Below are 19,295 nucleotides of genomic sequence, written 5' to 3'. Positions count from 1 at the left end.
GGGATTGGTTTTAAGTAATGTTTAACAACTGCCATCTCGAAGGCCTGTGGCTTGTAGCCGATTATTAGAGACAGGTGGATCACATTGTCACCGGTGTGCTATCTTCTAGGTGACTCTGTTCTCCCTGATGGGCAACATGCTTGGATACACCAGCCGGCCTCTGAGAGCTCTGAGGACTCTGAGGGTCCCGTCTCGCTTCAAGGGCATGAGGGTGAGGCAGCACTCATAACGATACAGACATTGCCGAGCAGCATGTAGGTGTACTCTTCTACTACAGAAAAAAGATCAAACATTTATAAAATTCTTTATTTGTTATATTATTTGGAGGGTTTGTGTGATTTTCTGGTGTTCACTCATCATTGTGTTCCCCTTTTTGGAGATTTGACTCCTTAGGGTGTGTCTGTTATTTCCCATAGACACTGAAAGTTTGTCCTATCCATCATCATTCTCCTTATTTGCAGGGCATCTATCCCCAACAGTTTCTTCAATCTCACCCAACTCGGGGAGCGTTCATCAAACAGTCTTTGTTTTCTTATGTCTCGGTTGTCCATCCTGCAGACGTGGCCCAGGTATTTTAATCGCTGGTGTAAGCAGAAGGACTTTATCACTTTTGTCTCAGTAATGCGTGCAGGTCTGCATTTGTGAGTTTTAATCGCCAACCCGTTATTCAGCCTCCCAAATGTGTATGATCGCACAAAAAGAACACACTGTCCTTTGACGTTCATAGGAAAGTTTTTCCATACTTAAGGAGGTTGCTCCACAGACTGACGGCTGTGCTCCGTTTGCTCAGCCATTCACAAGACTGGGTTTACCAGGGTGTAGCTGTCCTAATGACAGAGGTGTGAGAGGCGACTGGTCTTACCAGGACTTATGAATGCCTTGTAACCCTAGTATGAAACAAGTTGCATGTCACACAATTTACGCCCCAAGTTGTATGATTGTTTACATTGTATATCATTTGCTTAGTTTTTGTTTACAGGTTTTCAGGTCTTTCAGTAGCTAATAGTGAACTTTCCTGGCAGAACTAAAGTCCTATTGGATGGAGAGCCAACGTGGAGGCAGCTTATTAACTGGATGTGAGCTGATTCACAGCAGAAACCTTTTTGTCTCTCTGTCTGTGTGCAGGTGGTGCTGAAGGTACTTGCCGTGACGCTGCCCTCCATGTTCAGCATGCTGCTGGTGATTCTGGTCATCTGGCTTTTCTTCAGTGTGATAGGAGTGAATCTGTTTGCAGGAAAGTTTTATTACTGTTACAACGAGACGTCAGAGGAGATTTTCTCCTTTAACCTGGTGAACAACAAGACTGAATGCTTTTCACTGATGGTTATGAATTTCTCTGAGGTCAACTGGAAGACGTGGACGTTTAATTTTGACAATGTGGGGATGGGTTTCCTGTCGCTGCTGATCATGGTCAGTGTGAACACTCAAAGTCTAACTCATTAGTTAGAACGCATAAAACCATCAAAAATACTGTGTGGAAAAAACATAACCAAGCTAACTAAAATCAGCATCATTTAGTAATACAGCTTGAATTCATTGTTTTTCTAATGAAGTTCTGTGTTGATTGTGGGTCAGGGGACATCTTCAGGCTGGATGGACATCATGTATGCAGCTGTGGACTCCACACAAGTCAGTATACACGCTGGATCAGTACTATTACGGTTGCTGTTATTACTGGTATATTACTACTGTGTGTGTGTGTGTGTGTGTGTGTGTGTGTGTGTGTGTGTGTGTAGGTGGAAGACCAGCCACGCTACGAGATCAATGTGTACATGTACATGTACTTCATCTGTTTCATTATCATCGGCTGCTTCTTTACGTTGAACCTCTTCATTAGAGTCATCATTGATACGATCCACCAGCAGAGACACAAGATAGGTCACACACGCACACACATACACACACACGCACATGCACACACGCACACACATACACACACACACGCACATGCACACACACACACACACACACACACACACACACAGAGTTGGGTACTGTGGTATCAGTCTGTAGAAGCTCCACAGTGTTGGCTGAATTCGTTCTTCCTGTTTCTGTAAGTTAACTTTGCTCTTGTCTCTCATCTTTACTTCGGAGGGAAACATGTTTTCGTGACGGACCAGCAGCAGAAATATTTAAACACCATAAAGAAACGATTCTCTGAAAAACGCAACAACACCATTCCACGACCTCAGGTCAGTTCAGACATAGTTCTTCAGTCTTTGTCAACTGCTGGCTGATTTTCATTTTCAGCCCAGTCCTTGTACCTGACCACTTTCAGAAGATTACCCAACTCTGACCCATTCAGGCATAAAAGAGGCTCCTAACTCAAGGGATGAACTAATGTTGTGTCCACACATGATGCACAACTCAGCAAACAACCAGTTTGAAGTTCTATCTTTAAGCTCTTTTGCTGAATTTGTGAAAAATGCCAAAGAAATGGAAACAAATTATGTGTTTTTGTTATGGGCATCTGGTAACTTTAACAGGAAACTGGACAGAAGAAGTTGTGCGAGGCCTAAAAAAACAAATCTACAACAGAAGAACAGTGTCTGAAAGTAACGTCCTCAAGAAACAGGAAAAAATCGAGCAAAGACCTGACACAGGACCAGAGAGAGACATCTGGTATTAAGGAGCAGCTATGGACCCACTGATGAGACACTGAGAAAAGGTGTCTCAGGTTCATTTCCAGATTAAGAATGTAGAAATAACACAGTCGGAGAGGCAGTATGGTCCAGGAGAGGTGGCAGAGGATTGGCCGGTTGTCCGAGGGCTCTCACACACACTGTCACATAAGCTAATGGAGTTCTGAAAACGTGGAGAGGTCTGCACGGAAACAGTTTTTAAATGTGTTGATAGGCCACGTAAAACCAGAGTCATGATAAACAATATATACGCCCTTGTTTGTCTTACAACCATTTCAAATTATTTATATAACAATCAGCTGTTCTGCATTAAATAAGATGCCACACAAATTATTTGTGCCACTGCAAAAAATAATTTCTGTCCACTATAAAGGAGAACATCACAGCCTGATACCTGCAGGTCTGACAGCAGCAGGTGTATCACTCTCCTGTTTCTACCTTGAGACAGCAGTCGCCTCATTGTTGTGACGCACAACACAAAACTATCCATAACACTACACCCTAACTACACAAGACAACACACTAACTACACACTCCAAACACGCTAAACAGCCTTCAGATATTAGCCTGTTGCCTCCTACTGTGGAGGTGAAGAAACAAATTCTGTTTCAGCAGTGATTAAGATAACGTTGAATCACAAAGTTTCTCCTGTAAGAGGGTTTTTACTGAAAACTATTTGCAGTGTTAGCAAACCGACTGACTGCCTGAGTGTTTAAAGCTTACGTCTTTGTCTCCAGCATTGCTGCCTGGCTTGGCTGTTTCACCTGGTCACCGCTCTGTATTTTGAGATCTTCATGGTGGTGGTGATCTTCTTCAACATGGTGGTTCTAATGGTGGAGACTGATGATCAGAGTATGGAGAAGTCACATGTCCTGCACTGGATCCATTTCATCCTTGTGGCCATCTTCCTTGTTGAGTTTATCCTGAAGATCATTGCACTCAGACAGCATTACTTCAGAAATGGCTTGCACATTGTGGACTTTGTGGTTCTCACTTTGTCCATTATAGGTGAGTCCTACACACAGAAACAATCTTCTTTTCTTATCTGATCTCAATTTGGTTAGTTACTGCAAACATCTGAGGGCTGTAACAGGAAGTACAATGTTCCCTGTTTTTACTCTAAAGTCAGTCCGTGTCATCGTTTCTGCAGTTTAAAATGTACTTTAAGTCTTTGCCCTCTTCCTGATTTCCTGATGTTTGTCACACTTACATGTTTCAGATCAAACAAATGAAAATATTTGACAAAGATAACACATGTAAACGCAAACTGGAGTTTCTAAATGAATGTGTTTATTATTAAGGGGAAAACCCCCCAAATCCAAACCTAGCCTGTGTGGAAAACCTCCACTTATGTCATCAAAAGCAGAAGAAAGAGTGTGACGTGTCTGTGTTATTTCCAAACTTCCATTCTTGTCTAAAGCATTGGAGAAGATAGTCCTCTCGCAGATGCAGGCCTCCTTGGATGCAAATAATATCAGCGATAAATTCCAGTCTGGCTTTAAACCACGCCATAGCACCAAAACAGCGCTGCTGAGAGTCCCTAATGGCCTTCTTTAATTTGCCAACTCAGAGTGCTCTACGTTCTTAGTTTTATTGGACTTGACTTCTGCCTTTGATATGGCTGACCATAATATCCTCCTATCGAGGCTTGAGCATACAGTAGGCATAATGGGTTATGCCCTGAACTGGTTTAGATCGTATCTGTCGGACAGGTCTTACTCCGTCACCATGGGTGGCTGCTCTTCCTCTGCTGCTCCCCTCTACTATGGTGTGCCCCAGGGATCTATGTTGGGCCCTATGTTGTTTTCATTGTATATGCTGCCCCTAGGCTCCATCTTCGAGAAGTATAATATCTCCTATCACTTTTATACTGATGATATTCAAATTTACTTTCGGCTCTCTGATGACGTTTCGTCATCAGTACAACTGTCTGCTAGAGTGTTTGAGAGAGGTCAAAGATTGGCTCTCTGATAACTCTCTCATATTGAACAAGAAGAAAACAGAAATCATGTTGTTCGACAACCATATTTCACAGGGCCAATTTGCTGATACTCTTGGACCCCTTGGCACCTTTCTTTCTGGCACTGTAAACAACTTAGTTGTCCTCTTTGACAGCTCCTTTAAGTTTGACAAACAAGTGTCCTCGGTAGTTAAATCTAGTTTTTCCCATCTACATCAAATCTCCAAGGCTAAGCACTACATAGGACCTTGAGAAACTTATCCATGCATTTCTGACCTCTAGATTAGACCACTGTAATTCCCTTTACTTTGGTCTCCACTCCGCCCTTCTTCATAGATTGCAGCTTGTCCAGAATGCTGCGGCACACCTTTTGACTGGAACCAGAAGGTTTGCCTCTATTACCCCAGTCCTTGCTGACCTGCATTGACTCCCTGTCAAATACCACATTGAGTTCAAAATTCTGTTGCTCACCTTTAAAATCATAAACAATACTCCGCCGTGCTACCTCACTGAACTCCTTAATCCGTATATCCCCAGGAGAGCCCTAAGATCACCAGGACAATTACTCTTTAGTGCAGCCTAGATCCCGGCTAAAGACCAGAGGTGACCGTGCTTTTGCCCTGGCAGGCCCGAGCCTCTGGAACAATCTTCCTGCTGCTATTCATGCCTCTGATTCCATCCATTCATTTAAATCACAGTTAAAAACTTACCTGTTTGACCAAGCGTTTTTGGTGAGTTAGTGCACATTCCCTATATTTTGTCCAGCTGTTATTTATCTTCTATTGATGTTCCACTGTATATATACCCCCACCTTACAGGGAGTGCAGAATTATTAGGCAAGTTGTATTTTTGAGGAATAATTTTATTATTGAACAACAACCATGTTCTCAATGAACCCAAAAAACTCATTAATATCAAAGCTGAATGTTTTTGGAAGTAGTTTTTAGTTTGTTTTTAGTTTTAGCTATTTTAGGGGGATATCTGTGTGTGCAGGTGACTATTACTGTGCATAATTATTAGGCAACTTAACAAAAAACAAATATATACCCATTTCAATTATTTATTTTTACCAGTGAAACCAATATAACATCTCCACATTCACAAATATACATTTCTGACATTCAAAAACAAAACAAAAACAAATCAGCGACCAATATAGCCACCTTTCTTTGCAAGGACACTCAAAAGCCTGCCATCCATGGATTCTGTCAGTGTTTTGATCTGTTCACCATCAACATTGCGTGCAGCAGCAACCACAGCCTCCCAGACACTGTTCAGAGAGGTGTACTGTTTTCCCTCCTTGTAAATCTCACATTTGATGATGGACCACAGGTTCTCAATGGGGTTCAGATCAGGTGAACAAGGAGGCCATGTCATTAGTTTTTCTTCTTTTATACCCTTTCTTGCCAGCCACGCTGTGGAGTACTTGGGCGCGTGTGATGGAGCATTGTCCTGCATGAAAATCACGTTTTTCTTGAAGGATGCAGACTTCTTCCTGTACCACTGCTTGAAGAAGGTGTCTTCCAGAAACTGGCAGTAGGACTGGGAGTTGAGCTTGACTCCATCCTCAACCCGAAAAGGCCCCACAAGCTCATCTTTGATGATACCAGCCCAAACCAGTACTCCACCTCCACCTTGCTGGCGTCTGAGTCGGATTGGAGCTCTCTGCCCTTTACCAATCCAGCCACGGGCCCATCCATCTGGCCCATCAAGACTCACTCTCATTTCATCAGTCCATAAAACCTTAGAAAAATCAGTCTTGAGATATTTCTTGGCCCAGTCTTGACGTTTCAGCATGTGTGTCTTGTTCAGTGGTGGTCGTCTTTCAGCCTTTCTTACCTTGGCCATGTCTCTGAGTATTGCACACCTTGTGCTTTTGGGCACTCCAGTGATGTTGCAGCTCTGAAATATGGCCAAACTGGTGGCAAGTGGCATCTTGGCAGCTGCACGCTTGACTTTTCTCAGTTCATGGGCAGTTATTTTGCGCCTGGATTTTTCCACACACTTCTTGCGACCCTGTTGACTATTTTGAATGAAACGCTTGATTGTTCGATGATCACGCTTCAGAAGCTTTGCAATTTTAAGACTGCTGCATCCCTCTGCAAGATATCTCACTATTTTTGACTTTTCTGAGCCTGTCAAGTCCTTCTTTTGACCCATTTTGCCAAAGGAAAGGAAGTTGCCTAATAATTATGCACACCTGATATAGGGTGTTGATGTCATTAGACCACACCCCTTCTCATTACAGAGATGCACATCACCTAATATGCTTAATTGGTAGTAGGCTTTCGAGCCTATACAGCTTGGAGTAAGACAACATGCATGAAGAGGATGATGTGGACAAAATACTCATTTGCCTAATAATTCTGCACTCCCTGTATATTTATGAATACGCAGTGATTTTATCTTCTAAATGACGCTCTGATGTTTTATTTCTTATTTTATCTGTATATTTTGTTTAACCAGCGTTTCTCAGTTGTTAGCTTATTTGTACTCTATTATGGTCTTATATCTGTTATGTTTTAACCTTTTTGTGAAGCACTTTGGTGTACCTTCGGTCTTAAATGTGCTATACAAATAGTTGTTGTTGTTGTTGTTGCTTGTTGCAGGTCTCTTGTTATCTGATATCTTCGAAAAATATTTCGGCAGCCCCTCGCTCTTTTCTGTTATGCGATTGGGTCGTTTGTTCGCCTTGTGTGGACCATTCCATCACATTCGGTTTGCCAGAAGGATCTGGATGCTGATTATGGGCTTTGTGATGTCACTTCCTGCCCTTTTCAACATCGGCCTGCTCTTCTTCCTCATTGTGTACACATTCTCCATCATTGGGATGTTTAACTTTGCCTACGTGAAGAATGAGATGATGATCGATGACATGTTTAACTTCAAGACATTTGGAAACAGCATCATCAGCATGACTATGATCACCACGTCCTCGGGGTGGGACGGCCTATTGAGTCTCATCATGAACACGCCTCCAGACTGCGACCTGCGATTACCTGACCCTGGTAACTGTGCCAACCCGACGGTGGGGATTGTTTTCTTCAGCTCCTACATCCTCCTCTTCTGCCTGCTGGTGATTCATCTGTTCATCGTTGTCATCCTGGAGCTCTTCAACACAGCGAGCCCTGAGGACGCTGAGATGCTGAGTGATGATCACCTCCAGATGTTTTATGAAACCTGGAGGAAATTTGACCCCAGTGGCTCGCAGGTCATACAGTACAGGTGAGACTGAGCTCGGTGAAGGTTTCTAACCTCAACACTAATCAGAAATGTTTCTGCACTATAATGGACTCCACTGTAATAGCCTAATAGTCTCTAATGGACTTTAATAGTCTCTAATGTGTTCCTCAGTGAGCTGGCAGACTTCTGTGATGGTCTCCAGGATCCTTTGAGGATTCCCAAACCAAACACCATAAAACTGACCCACTTGAATCTGCCTCTGCTTCCTGGAGACCAGATCAGCTGTTTGGATGTTCTGCGCACAATTACTACACAGGTAAGGTCACCTGGGACGGGCTGCCAACACTTTGACATGTTTCTTAAACTCTGTTTCCTTAAACTAAAGCCACTCTAAAGTCTTCTCCTTAAGTGGGAAAAAACTTCCTGGCCCAAACAGGCGCAGGGAGGTGTAGCCATGTGTTGCTACCAAGTAGGCGCTGAGGAAGAGAGTCAGAGATTATATGCCCACTGAAGGATATACCCTGGTCAAAAAACAACACCAAGATACCTCACAGCATTACTGGGGGCAAAAGCATTGCCCTCCAGAGTATCTGCTTAGATACCATGTTACTAACATTTTTTGTATAACGTACAATACCCTCAGTTTAATCTGAATTTAGAAGGAGAAAATTAGCGGTCATCCAGGTCTTTATGTCTTTAAGACATTCATGTTGGATAGCATTGAAAGTATACTATGTTTCTTAGAGTTATATGGTATGAGGGAAGTATGCACAATGCAAACAGAACTGGCCTTAGCAGGGAACTCCATAATTAACCTTTGAATTCAAATCAATTCAGTTTTATTTATTTAGCGCCAAATCACAAACAAACAAACTCATGGAGACACGACAGACACAGAAAAAGCATAGAGTAGACATGGGAACAGAGACTAAACTCAGGCTAAGATGAACACAGGGAGGAAAGGGAAATCACTAAGAACTAAAGAAAACCAAAACCATGAACACTAATAATTAAATAATATAATTTCAAAGTCTGAAACACAAATACTGGATTGCACACCCAGTATCGTGACACAAAACAACTGCTCCAAACAAGAGCAGTTTCCCCCACAGAAAGTTTCCCAATCATTCTACAAAGCCCACATCAACCTGTTCAACCTGAGCCTGTCACTGGGGGAAAGTTCCACAGCTGTGGAAGACCTCCTGTGTGGTACCGGTGCCAAAGACCTCCCATCCCGAGGACCTCAGCAGCTACAGGCCGGTAGGCCTGACATTACATCTGATGAAGATCCTCGAGAGGTTGGTTCTAAACCATCTGCGCCCCCTGGTGAGGTCTTCATTGGATCCGCTGCAGCTTACCAGCCTGGCATTGGGGTGGAGGACGCCATCATCTACCTCCTGCACCGAGCTGTGACTCACCTGGAGAAGCCTGGAAGCACTGTGAGGATCATGTTCTTTGATTTCTCCAGTGCTTTCAACACCATCCAGCCACGACTTCTGATGGACAAGCTGAAACTATCAGGAGTGGACCACCACATGTCCCAGTGGATACTGGACTACCTCACAGGACGCCCACAGTATGTGAGGACACAGGGCTGTGTCTCTGATACGCTGGTCTGCAGTACGGGGGCCCCACAGGGAACTGTGCTGGCACCGTTCCTCTTCACCCTCTACACTGCAGACTTCTCCATCAACTCCCCACGCTGCCACCTACAGAAGTTCTCTGACGACTCTGCCATAGTCGGCCTCATCGCAGGTGAGGACGACTCAGAGTACAGACAGTGGACTCTGGACTTTGTAGACTGGTGTCAGCAGAACCACCTGCTGATCAATGCCTGGAAAACCAAGGAGTTAGTGGTGGACCTCCGGAGACGCAGACCCACCACATTGACACCAGTGAACATCCATTGAGATAGTGGACTCGTATAGGTACCTGGGTGTTCACCTGAATAATAAACTGGACTGATGCTCTTTACAGGAAGTTTCAGAGCAGACTACCTGCTGAGGCGGCTGAGGTCATGTGGAGTCCAGGGAGCGCTTTTAAAAACCTTCTATGACTCTGTGGTGAGGATGTACACATCCTGGACTTTCCTTTTTGATAAAGCATGCAGTTAGGGCTGGATCAGGTGACTCTGAATTACCAATTACCAATGACAATGGGTCAATGGCCATGAGTGCCATTCTCTGTGAATGGTACTCATGTCTATGACAGTTTGCATATTAATGATCATGAAACTGACCTCCCAGCCCATTGTTCCTACAGTGGTGCTGGTTTCAGTCATTGTGCAAATGTACTGTTTATACAATTGGAAACCTGCAGTCAGCTGAGACTGAAGAAGTCACCTGATGATGATGGTGAAATGTTTCTCCCACTGAAGACATCCAGATGAACAGAAGGAACCTTTTTGGGTATATCTAGTTCGATGCTTGGGCAATGTGCTGTTTGACTCATGCTATATTTATTATAGCCAGTCATATATTACATCAGCTGTATTTTGATTGGTATTTATGTGCAGTAAATAATGTATTATTTTTCCTTCAATACAGAAAACTTTAAAGGCCTTCTTAACCTCACCTAAGGACAAAAAAGGAATCATACTTATGGTGGCCCAGGTGGCCTGTTGATAATCTATAACTATTGCTTGTATTATTCTTATTGTGATTTTTGATGTTGATGTTGTTGTGTTTGCAGGTGTTTGATGAACCAGCAGAGGTGGATGCCCTCAAAGCCAAACTGGATGAAATAGTCAGGATTCACAGCCAGGTTCTATTCTATTCTATTCTATTCTATTCTATATGTTAGTGAACTTTTAAACACACATCATTGCTTTGTTATGGTGTAATTTCACCACCAGTAGTTATTTTACTTTTTTTGCAACAGGTTAATGAGAGAAAATAAATTAGAAGTCAGAGCTTCAGGTTTGCTTGATTTTATTCAGCGTGAAAAAAAAAAAGTTGTCTCAAACTTTTCAGCTGGAATATTGAAATACTTCAGTGATTATTCTTTGGATTATTTACATTTATGCAATTTAATATTTTTTAAATAGTTTTTTAAGAATACTTTTAGACATGCCTTTTCACATATTTGCTGTTTCCCAAAACCTAGGCCGCATCCTTCGGAGGACCCGGCCTTTGCGGGCTACGTGGGCTGGGTCCTCAGGAGGCCAGTAAGCTGGAAATGAGCGGCTGTGAAATTGGACAGTCTAGCCTTCTTGATTTGTTCCCGCCCCTACTTCCGCATATTTCTGGTCGATAGCACCACAGCGCGAAAACATTACAAAAATTGGGCCAAGAAATGTTGCTCATTTTCCCGGCACTTTTTATAAAGATTATTTTATTAAAAAAAAAAAAAAAAAAAAAAAAACTCTATGCAAATGCCCAAAGCCCTTCAACACAACCGCTATAAAAATTTAACTTTTGTACCACCAGATTCTCAGAACCTACCATAAAAATAAGGGACTATCCTTTTTTGTAAGAAAGAAATCTTACAAATCCAGCAGGGGATTAAATAATTATAGCCCCTCTGTATTTTAGATGGTTGCTTGGTCTCAATAAAGCTTAAGGAACACATTTGCAGAGAGGTCACAGACACATAAGTTAATCACTATTTTCATTAAAGTCAATCAGTCCAATTTAATCTTTAAATAACTAAGGACACTGCGCCAAAACTAACTAGGTCAATAAAACTACATGAAGCGGAGATTCTAACAGGTGAGTCCTGTTTTCTACAGGGGTCACGTGAACCAACCACCACCTCACCAGCACAGGAGGAGACAGACATGATCCAGAAACATGTGCAAGGTGGAGATACTGAGCGAACGCTAGTCCAGGCTGTGGGTGGAGAATTACAGTGAGATGAGAACCTACTTCATCCTCTTCAGTGACACCAGATCAGAGCAAAATATGTAGGAAAAATGTGCAAGTGTGCTTCTTCTCATTCTCGATGATGCCAAAGATTTTTCCCTTCTGACAGATCGGTTTGTGTGGGGGCAATTACCTGAGACCCACATAAACACCAGTTATTTTACTAACACTTATTATCAGTTATTATTGTGACAAGAATACAACCAGTTCTGCGTATACGAACAAACATTATGTTAAACTGTGTAACTACAACAGTAAAACTACCCAAGAGAGGAGAAGAAGGAGCTGAAGCTGATTTGATTACATTACGAACTTTGATTATATGATTTATAGTGAAATAAAAAATATTTCCATTCATCCATCCATCTGTCCATACTCTACCGCGCGTCCTCCCTGCCCAAACCTCAGCCGAGAACATTTCTGAAACCTGAGAGCGCTGCGTCAGTTTTCTGGACTTGCTGAAGCCCGTGCTCCAGCTCCACCCACGGTTTGCCTGGTTTGAAACAAAACTTTTATTCTTCTGGACTTTTTCAGTTCCTGTGATCTGGATTTTCTGTGACTGAGACGTGTCTTGATGAGTCCAGTGCTATATCTGAACTTTTACCAGTGGATTAAATTACCAGTGGACCTATTTTAACTGACCATGGACATCAGGCAGAGGTGGAGGCACAGTGACTGTTTACAAAAAGGATTACAAAATGGAAGCAGTGTTTTCTACAGCCTTCATTCTCCAGCTTTGAACTTACCTCGTTTGAGGTAATTATTTGCAATAATTTTCGGAACTTTTTTCTTAAAAAGGTTGTCACCACCAGGGCTCTGATCACAGCTCCTGACTCTGACCCCTCTGTCTCTGACCCTCGCACTGCTGTTTTTACTCAGTTTGATTTTGTGATGCTCTCCGCTTTAGAGGATGTGGTCCGCCATATAAGACCCGCAGGTTCCCCTCGGGATACTTTCCCTCCACAAAGACATTTTTCCTAGTATAGGACAGTATGTCCTTGACATTATTAACAGCAGTCTGTCTTCTGGTGTGGTTCCTGCAAATTTCAAACATGCAGTAGTGCAGCCACTGCTTAAGAAACCTGGCCTTGATCACACAGTTTTAGCAAACTATAGGCCTATTTCCAAGCTGCCTTTACTTTCCAACGTTTTAGAGAAAATTGTTTTTTGTCAACTGAAGTATTTTCTAGATGAAAACAGTATCCATCCTTAGAAGGCATGGGATCTCTTTTCATTGTTACGCTGATGACTGCCAAATTTATTTGCCACTAAAGCAGAAGGATGCCCTCTCCATTAAACCTCTCTTGGCATTTCTAGATAACAGTAAAACCTGGTTGGCCTTAAATTTATTATTATTATTTTAAATAATAATATTTTAAACCTGTTATTACTGACAGCCAAATTAGAGCAGTGAAGTCCATTTTTTTATCATGTAAGGCGACTGGCAGGAGTGAAATCTTTTCTTTCTGGGCAGCACACTGATCCATGCTTTTATTTTATCCTGTCTGGACAACTGTAACTCCCTTTATGTGAGGGTCAGGCAGTCGTTGCTCTCACGTCTGCAGCTGGTTCAAAATGCCACTCCATAAAATGCATCATCACATAGTCACCAGTTAACAATATACACCTGAGGCACCTGAGGCTACAGTCTATCCTGTTGATTAGCACACACGTATGATCTTTCGTTCACGTTTTCTGACTTTCTGACTTTAGGATTTTAAGTTGTTTAAGTTAAAACTTCAAAATAACTGCCTGTGGGCATTTCCAAATGGACTTTAGTTTAACTAATGTGTTTCTCAAAACGTTCAAATGTTTAATTTCTTTCTCAGAATTTTATTGTCTTTGTCCTTCAAACGCTCCTCAGTAACAGAACATATGGCAGTGTACTTTTCTGGTCCCAGTGTGCTCATGCGGTATGTCATCACGTAGTCTACTAACACAACTCACCTTCAGGAAGTATCCAATCTGATTATATGAATAACACCTACATAGCAGACTGCGTGATTATTCGATTGATTGGTTATTCTTCATGTAACTGTTGCTTTTTTGTGTCTGTTGTGAACCATCGTGTTATATAATAATGTTAATAAAGGTACTCGCGCATATAAAATATTCTAATATACTAATAATAAGCATTTGTATTTTTCTACATTTACATGTATTTTTAAAAAATGTTTGTAAACACAAGTCTAACTCACAATAAACACATGCATATGAAAACACGCGCTTTGGATTTTATCTGAACTGCCTGCCCCGCTCTGTGGGCTCCAAGCCTCGGCTGACTGCTGAAAGTGTCAGTGTGGGAAACACATGGAGAGCAGCAGCTCAGGATTGTTTAGTTCAAACTAAAGCTTAGTAGATTTATTTTGGACTTCCTGTTATGGCAGCTGCCATGTACTATAATAAGTATTCTGTGAGTATTGGACAGTCAGCTTATTCAGAGAAAGTGCAGCAAGTGTTAAATGTGAAAGTTCATGACGGCACAATTAGAAAAAGACTGAACAAGTTTGGTATCTTCTCTCTAAAAGAACGTACGGTTACGGTGTAACCTTGGTTGTCTTAGTGAGAGACTATCTCTCCACACCGTTACATATTCCATATGTACGGGGTACGACCCCCATTGGTCGTGGCGTGTGGATGTTTCTTTAAGACACTCCGGCACGCCCGGCTACGCCCCACAGCTTACGTATAAAACAGCTGTGCGGACGTGACACCGGTGATAGTTTGATCGGAACGCGTCTCCGAGCGGCCTCACGGTGGAGAGATAGTCTTTCACTAAGAGAACCAAGGTTACACCGTAACCGTGCGTTCTCTAGCATATCGAGACTATCTCTCCACACCGTTACATATTCCATATGTACGGGGTAACACTGTAAGACACCCCGCGAGGAGACAGTGCACCGCCGAGAGTGAAGGTGCCGGGAGTCAGTGACAACGCACCAATAGAGACACCATCCTGGTCAGGGCTTTGCAATGCGAAGGCCGAGCCAGGGGGTGGAGGCAGCAGTCTACAGACGCCAGACTGGCCTGAACCGGTCGTGCAGGATGCAGGACCGCAAGTGAATGGCCGCTCAAGGTCAGCTCGGGAACCGCGAGGCAGACCGCCAGGGAACCCAGCACACTGAGCTGCCAAGTAGCATCCCGCTGCCAGACAGAGAGTCGGCGCTACAGTTGGAACACAGCCAGCAACCGCAGGTGAAGCTTGGGATGTGACCCGTCCATCCTCAAAGCCGAACCCACCCCGAGCTGTTCACAGACAGGTCGCCCCAGGACCAAGCGGCACAACACACTCGGCGGCTGGCTTATCAGACACAGCAGGGCCCGGCTAACATGTAACAGGCGAACCGCCTGCAGGGAGCCTGGCGCTGCGGGCTGGAGAACACTCACTCGCTGGCTGAGCATCAGACACAGCGAGGTCCAGCCGACGTGTAAACCGGCAAAGCGCGGGCAATACGCCAGGGGAACACAGACTGCAGTAGCAGCAGCAGCGGCGGCAGCTTAAGCTGCAGTCAGAGCCGAGAAGCCGCCCCACTCGAGCAATGACAGGAGCGCTCCTGGCCGTGTGAACCGCGCACTGCGGGCAACACGCCAGACAGAACAGGCCACACTAGGCTGGAGAACACTCACTCACTGGCTGAGCAGCAGACACAGCGAGGTCCAGCTGGCGCGTAAACCGGTGAAGCATGGGCAATACGCCAGGGGAACACAGCCTGCAGCTGCAGCAGCAGCGGTGGCTGAAGCTGCGGTCAGAGCCGAGAAGCCGCCCCACTTGAACAACGACAGGAGCCCTGCTGGCCGCGTGAACCGCGCACTGCGGGCAACACGCCAGACAGAACAGGCTACACCAGGCCGGAGAATGCCAGTCGCCACAGCAAGGTGCGACTGGGGTGTAAGCCGGCGAACACGGGCAAAACTCCAGGGCAACACAGCCTACCAAGCCACTCGACCACAGCAGCTGGCTATCGCTGTGACAGAAGCCCGCGATATGTGGATGACGCCCCAGAAGGGAAGGCGGAGCCGCCAGCTGGGGAAGCCAAGCCGCAACAGAGCCCTGCCTGGCACTAGGCAGTGACACAGTGCCAGGGAGAGAGAGCCTGCCGAAGCATCTCGGCCACCCAGTGGATTGGCCGAGGTAGGACGAAGCCCAGGGCCTGTCCCAGGAGTAGAGCAGCTGACCTGCACCATACACGACAGGGGAGGGGCTGGTGGCTCAGGCCACTGAGGGCCCAAGTGACGAGCAACCCAAGGTCCGTCACCAGGGCATAGCAGCCACTCTGCGCCGTCCGTAGACAGGGGCCAGCAAGAGTGGGCCTGAGGAGACACTGGCGGACGGTCGGAAAGTGTCAGCTCACTGAGTGGGCACCTGCTGGCCATGTGACCCATGACACAGGGGCAACGCACTAGACAGAGAGTCAGCGCTGCGAGCTGGAGAACACTCAATCACCGGCTGACGCATCAGACACAGCGAGGTCCGACTGGCGTGAGCCGGCTATACGCCAGGGGAACACAGCCCACAGCAGCAGTACAGCTGCAAGACGCAGGGCCAAGGCAGGGATGCGACCTGAAGGGTCCATCCAACCACGGAGCCACCCAGTGTCCACAGACGGGGGGGCTGGCGGTCCAGCCTGCAGAAGCCAAGCGGGGACTTAACCCGTAGGTCTGCCCCAGGGCTGAGCAGTCGCTAGCGCCGTCCGCAGACAGGGGAGCAGCAAGAGCGAACTTCGAGAACGAGACACTTGTGCACAGCACTGCAGGCTGGAGAACACTCACTCGCTGGCTGAAGAATCAGACACAACAAGGCCCGGCTGGCATGTAAACCAGCGAAGCGCAGGCAATACGCCAGGGGAACACAGCCAGGAGCTGCAGCAGCTGATATGCCAGAGAGAATCTGGCTAAAAAAGGCTGGAGAATGCTCACTCGCCGCAGCGAGGTCCAACTGGCGCGTAAGCCGGCGAATGCGGGCAACACGCCAGGGGGAAGACAGCCTGGAGCTGCAGTGCAGCCAGGGACGTGACTCACCGGGGGTGTCAGCTTACTGAGCGGGCCCTGCCGGCCACGTAGACCTGCAACATTTGGGCAATGTGCCAGACAGAGAGCCAGCGCTGCAAGCCGGAGAACTGTCAACTGCTGGCCAAGCCGTTAGACGCAGCAAGGTCTGACTGGCGTATGAAACCGCCGAAGCGCGAGCAATAGGCTAGGGGAACACAGCCTGCAACAGAGCTGGCCACTAGGCCCAACTCAAAGGATGTCAGGAGGGAGGAGGGCGACTGGAGGACAGCTGAGCCTAGGCTCCGAGTCCTCCCCGCCTCAACTGAACACAGCTGTCTCTGCACGCCTGCATAGGCCCCTCAGCTTCTTCATAGCAAGGTGGCCGCAGGGTAGACAGGCAGTTCCATCAGGCAACCTTGGTCGTCTGACCGGAGCCAAGCGTCATAAACATCAACCTCCTGACAATAAAACCTCCACCAGCCCAGGCCTAAAGGAGGCGGGGCCATGGGAGGGAACGCTGTGTGAGGGGCCCGGAATCAGGCGACCCAGACATGGGTCCACCCGTTCGGGCCCCACTCCAGTGTTAGCCAGAGGGGACGGAAGTTCTTCAACATCAAGGCAAGTGTTAATCGATCGACTCTGTCACTTCCGGTCGAATTGACGCACGCACGCACTGCTTCTCGAGCTAGTTTTGAACTAGTTTTTGTGGATATTCTGTGGATTTCGGACCAGAACCAGTGAGTAGCACATGAGTACAAACCTCGGTGAACATTGCTTAATTTAAATCATCGCTCCTGGAATATTTTAGACGAAGGACGCTAGTGTCAAACTAGCTAGCGGGTCGTCACGGCAACGCTACAAGAGCGTCTCTCAGCATGGGCCCGAAAAAAGTTCTGTCAGCCGAGGAAGGCGACGATATTAAGAAGTCGCTGGAGTTTATGACAGAGGAGATTTCTGCTGTCAAACTGCAGATGAAAGCCATCCTGGACCTGGTCGAGGAAGTTAAGGCTCTCCGCATCCAGAACGCCGAGAAGGATCGGCGGCTGGCGTACCTGGAGAACAGAGTGGCGGATTTGGAGCAGTACACCCGGATAAACGATGTCATTCGCATCAAACCCCGGTCATACACCCGGGCGGTCGCCGCTGACAATGTAGGAGGGCCAGGAGAGGAAGATGTCAACTCCACGGAGCTTCAAGTGGTTACCTTTCTACGGTCCAAAGGTGTGGAAGTGGATTATAACAACATTGAGGCTTGCCATCCTCTACCCCGAAAAAATGACAGTGACAAACCAGCCATCATTGTGAGATTTGCTAACAGAAAACACAAAACAGCACTGTTAAAACAAGGGAAGAAACTGAAAGGATCCGATGTCTTCATGAATGAACATCTGACAAAAAGAAATGCGGACATCGCCAGGAAAGCACGTTACTTGAAGAAACAGGGAAAAATTCAAAATACATGGACCACCAACTGTAAAGTATTCATTAAACTCAATGGAACACCGGAACAAGCCAAAGTGTTAGTCATCAGAAATATGGAGGAGCTGGACAAATACTGAGGTTCAACTTACACTGGAGGTATGAATACACACGTGACGTGACACACAACACAACACATGGCACAGTCTAAAAGAACTTCATCTGCATCCGGCAACAATATCAATATAACTCATTGGAATTCTGTTTATGATAATCTGGAACTGAGAACATTTCGATACACAGACCATAATGTTCTAGACTTAGAAAAGGATATAGACCCGGAAAATAATTTCTTCTACAATATCAGCAATAACTGCTGCTACTTCACTGATGAACAGTTTAAACACACCATCAACACGGAAAATAAATTATCAATAATCCATTTTAATAGCAGAAGTCTGTATGCCAATTTCAACAATATAAAGGAATATCTAAATGAGTTGACAAATCCATTTGGAATTATTGCCATTTCTGAAACATGGATCAATGCTGAGAAAGGACTGGACTTTGGACTGGAGGGATATGATGTGAATTTTGTAAATAGAAGGAACAAAAGTGGAGGGGGAGTGGCTGTGTATGTGGATAAAAACCTAAATTACAAGGTGGTGGAAAGTATGACAACTGCGATTGATAATTTATTAGAATGTATAACAATTGAAATTTATAAGGAAAAAGAGAAAAATGTAATAATTAGCTGTATATATAGAACACCTGGCTCTAGTATTCAAGTATTTAATGACTTCATAGAAGAAATATTCTCTAAAACTAATCAAAAAGTTATGTTCATCTGTGGTGATTTTAATATTGACCTGTTGAATCCGAAAAAGCATAAAATGACCAACGAATTTCTAAACACTATGTACAGTTTGAGTTTACATCCTAAAATAACCAGGCCTAGCAGAATTACACCACATTGTGCCACCTTACTTGACAATATTTTCACCAACAATATGGAAAACAACATCGTGAGCGGATTATTAATTAATGACATCAGTGATCACCTACCAGTTTTTGCAGTTTATAACACTAATTATAAGAGAAATCAGCATGAAGAACAACTGAGATACAGACGAGTAAGGACAGAAGAAACTATGAATGCACTTAAGAACGATCTATTAAATCAGGACTGGGACAACGTGTACGAAGAAACTGATATTGATATTGCATATGGCATATGGC

At 45.0% G+C, this 19,295-nt stretch overlaps 1 protein-coding gene across 2 annotated transcripts in view; it reads left to right on the top strand.

Moving 5' to 3' along the window:
* Window positions 1–13,870, top strand: part of LOC100695625 (sodium channel protein type 4 subunit alpha B) — a 35,226-nt gene extending 21,356 nt beyond the window's left edge. The window contains exons 22-31 of one of the 2 annotated variants that reach the window (XM_005465596.4): window positions 110–211; window positions 1,126–1,410; window positions 1,576–1,629; window positions 1,737–1,874; window positions 2,088–2,192; window positions 3,380–3,650; window positions 7,212–7,827; window positions 7,957–8,101; window positions 10,477–10,548; window positions 11,516–13,870. In XM_005465596.4, the coding sequence (XP_005465653.3) occupies window positions 110–211; window positions 1,126–1,410; window positions 1,576–1,629; window positions 1,737–1,874; window positions 2,088–2,192; window positions 3,380–3,650; window positions 7,212–7,827; window positions 7,957–8,101; window positions 10,477–10,548; window positions 11,516–11,638 (1,911 nt within the window). In that variant the 3' untranslated portion in view covers window positions 11,639–13,870. Of the gene's footprint in view, window positions 1–109; window positions 212–1,125; window positions 1,411–1,575; window positions 1,630–1,736; window positions 1,875–2,087; window positions 2,193–3,379; window positions 3,651–5,139; window positions 5,334–7,211; window positions 7,828–7,956; window positions 8,102–10,476; window positions 10,549–11,515 lie in introns of those variants that run through there. The other variant, XR_003220407.1, reaches the window with a different exon arrangement.
* Window positions 13,871–19,295: the final 5,425 nt, after the last annotated feature.

Source organism: Oreochromis niloticus, linkage group LG6 (assembly GCF_001858045.2).
Source record: "Oreochromis niloticus isolate F11D_XX linkage group LG6, O_niloticus_UMD_NMBU, whole genome shotgun sequence".
Taxonomy (NCBI): domain Eukaryota; kingdom Metazoa; phylum Chordata; class Actinopteri; order Cichliformes; family Cichlidae; genus Oreochromis; species Oreochromis niloticus.
The sequence above is the reverse complement of the archived record's forward strand: the minus strand, read 5'-3'. Positions and strand labels throughout refer to the sequence as shown.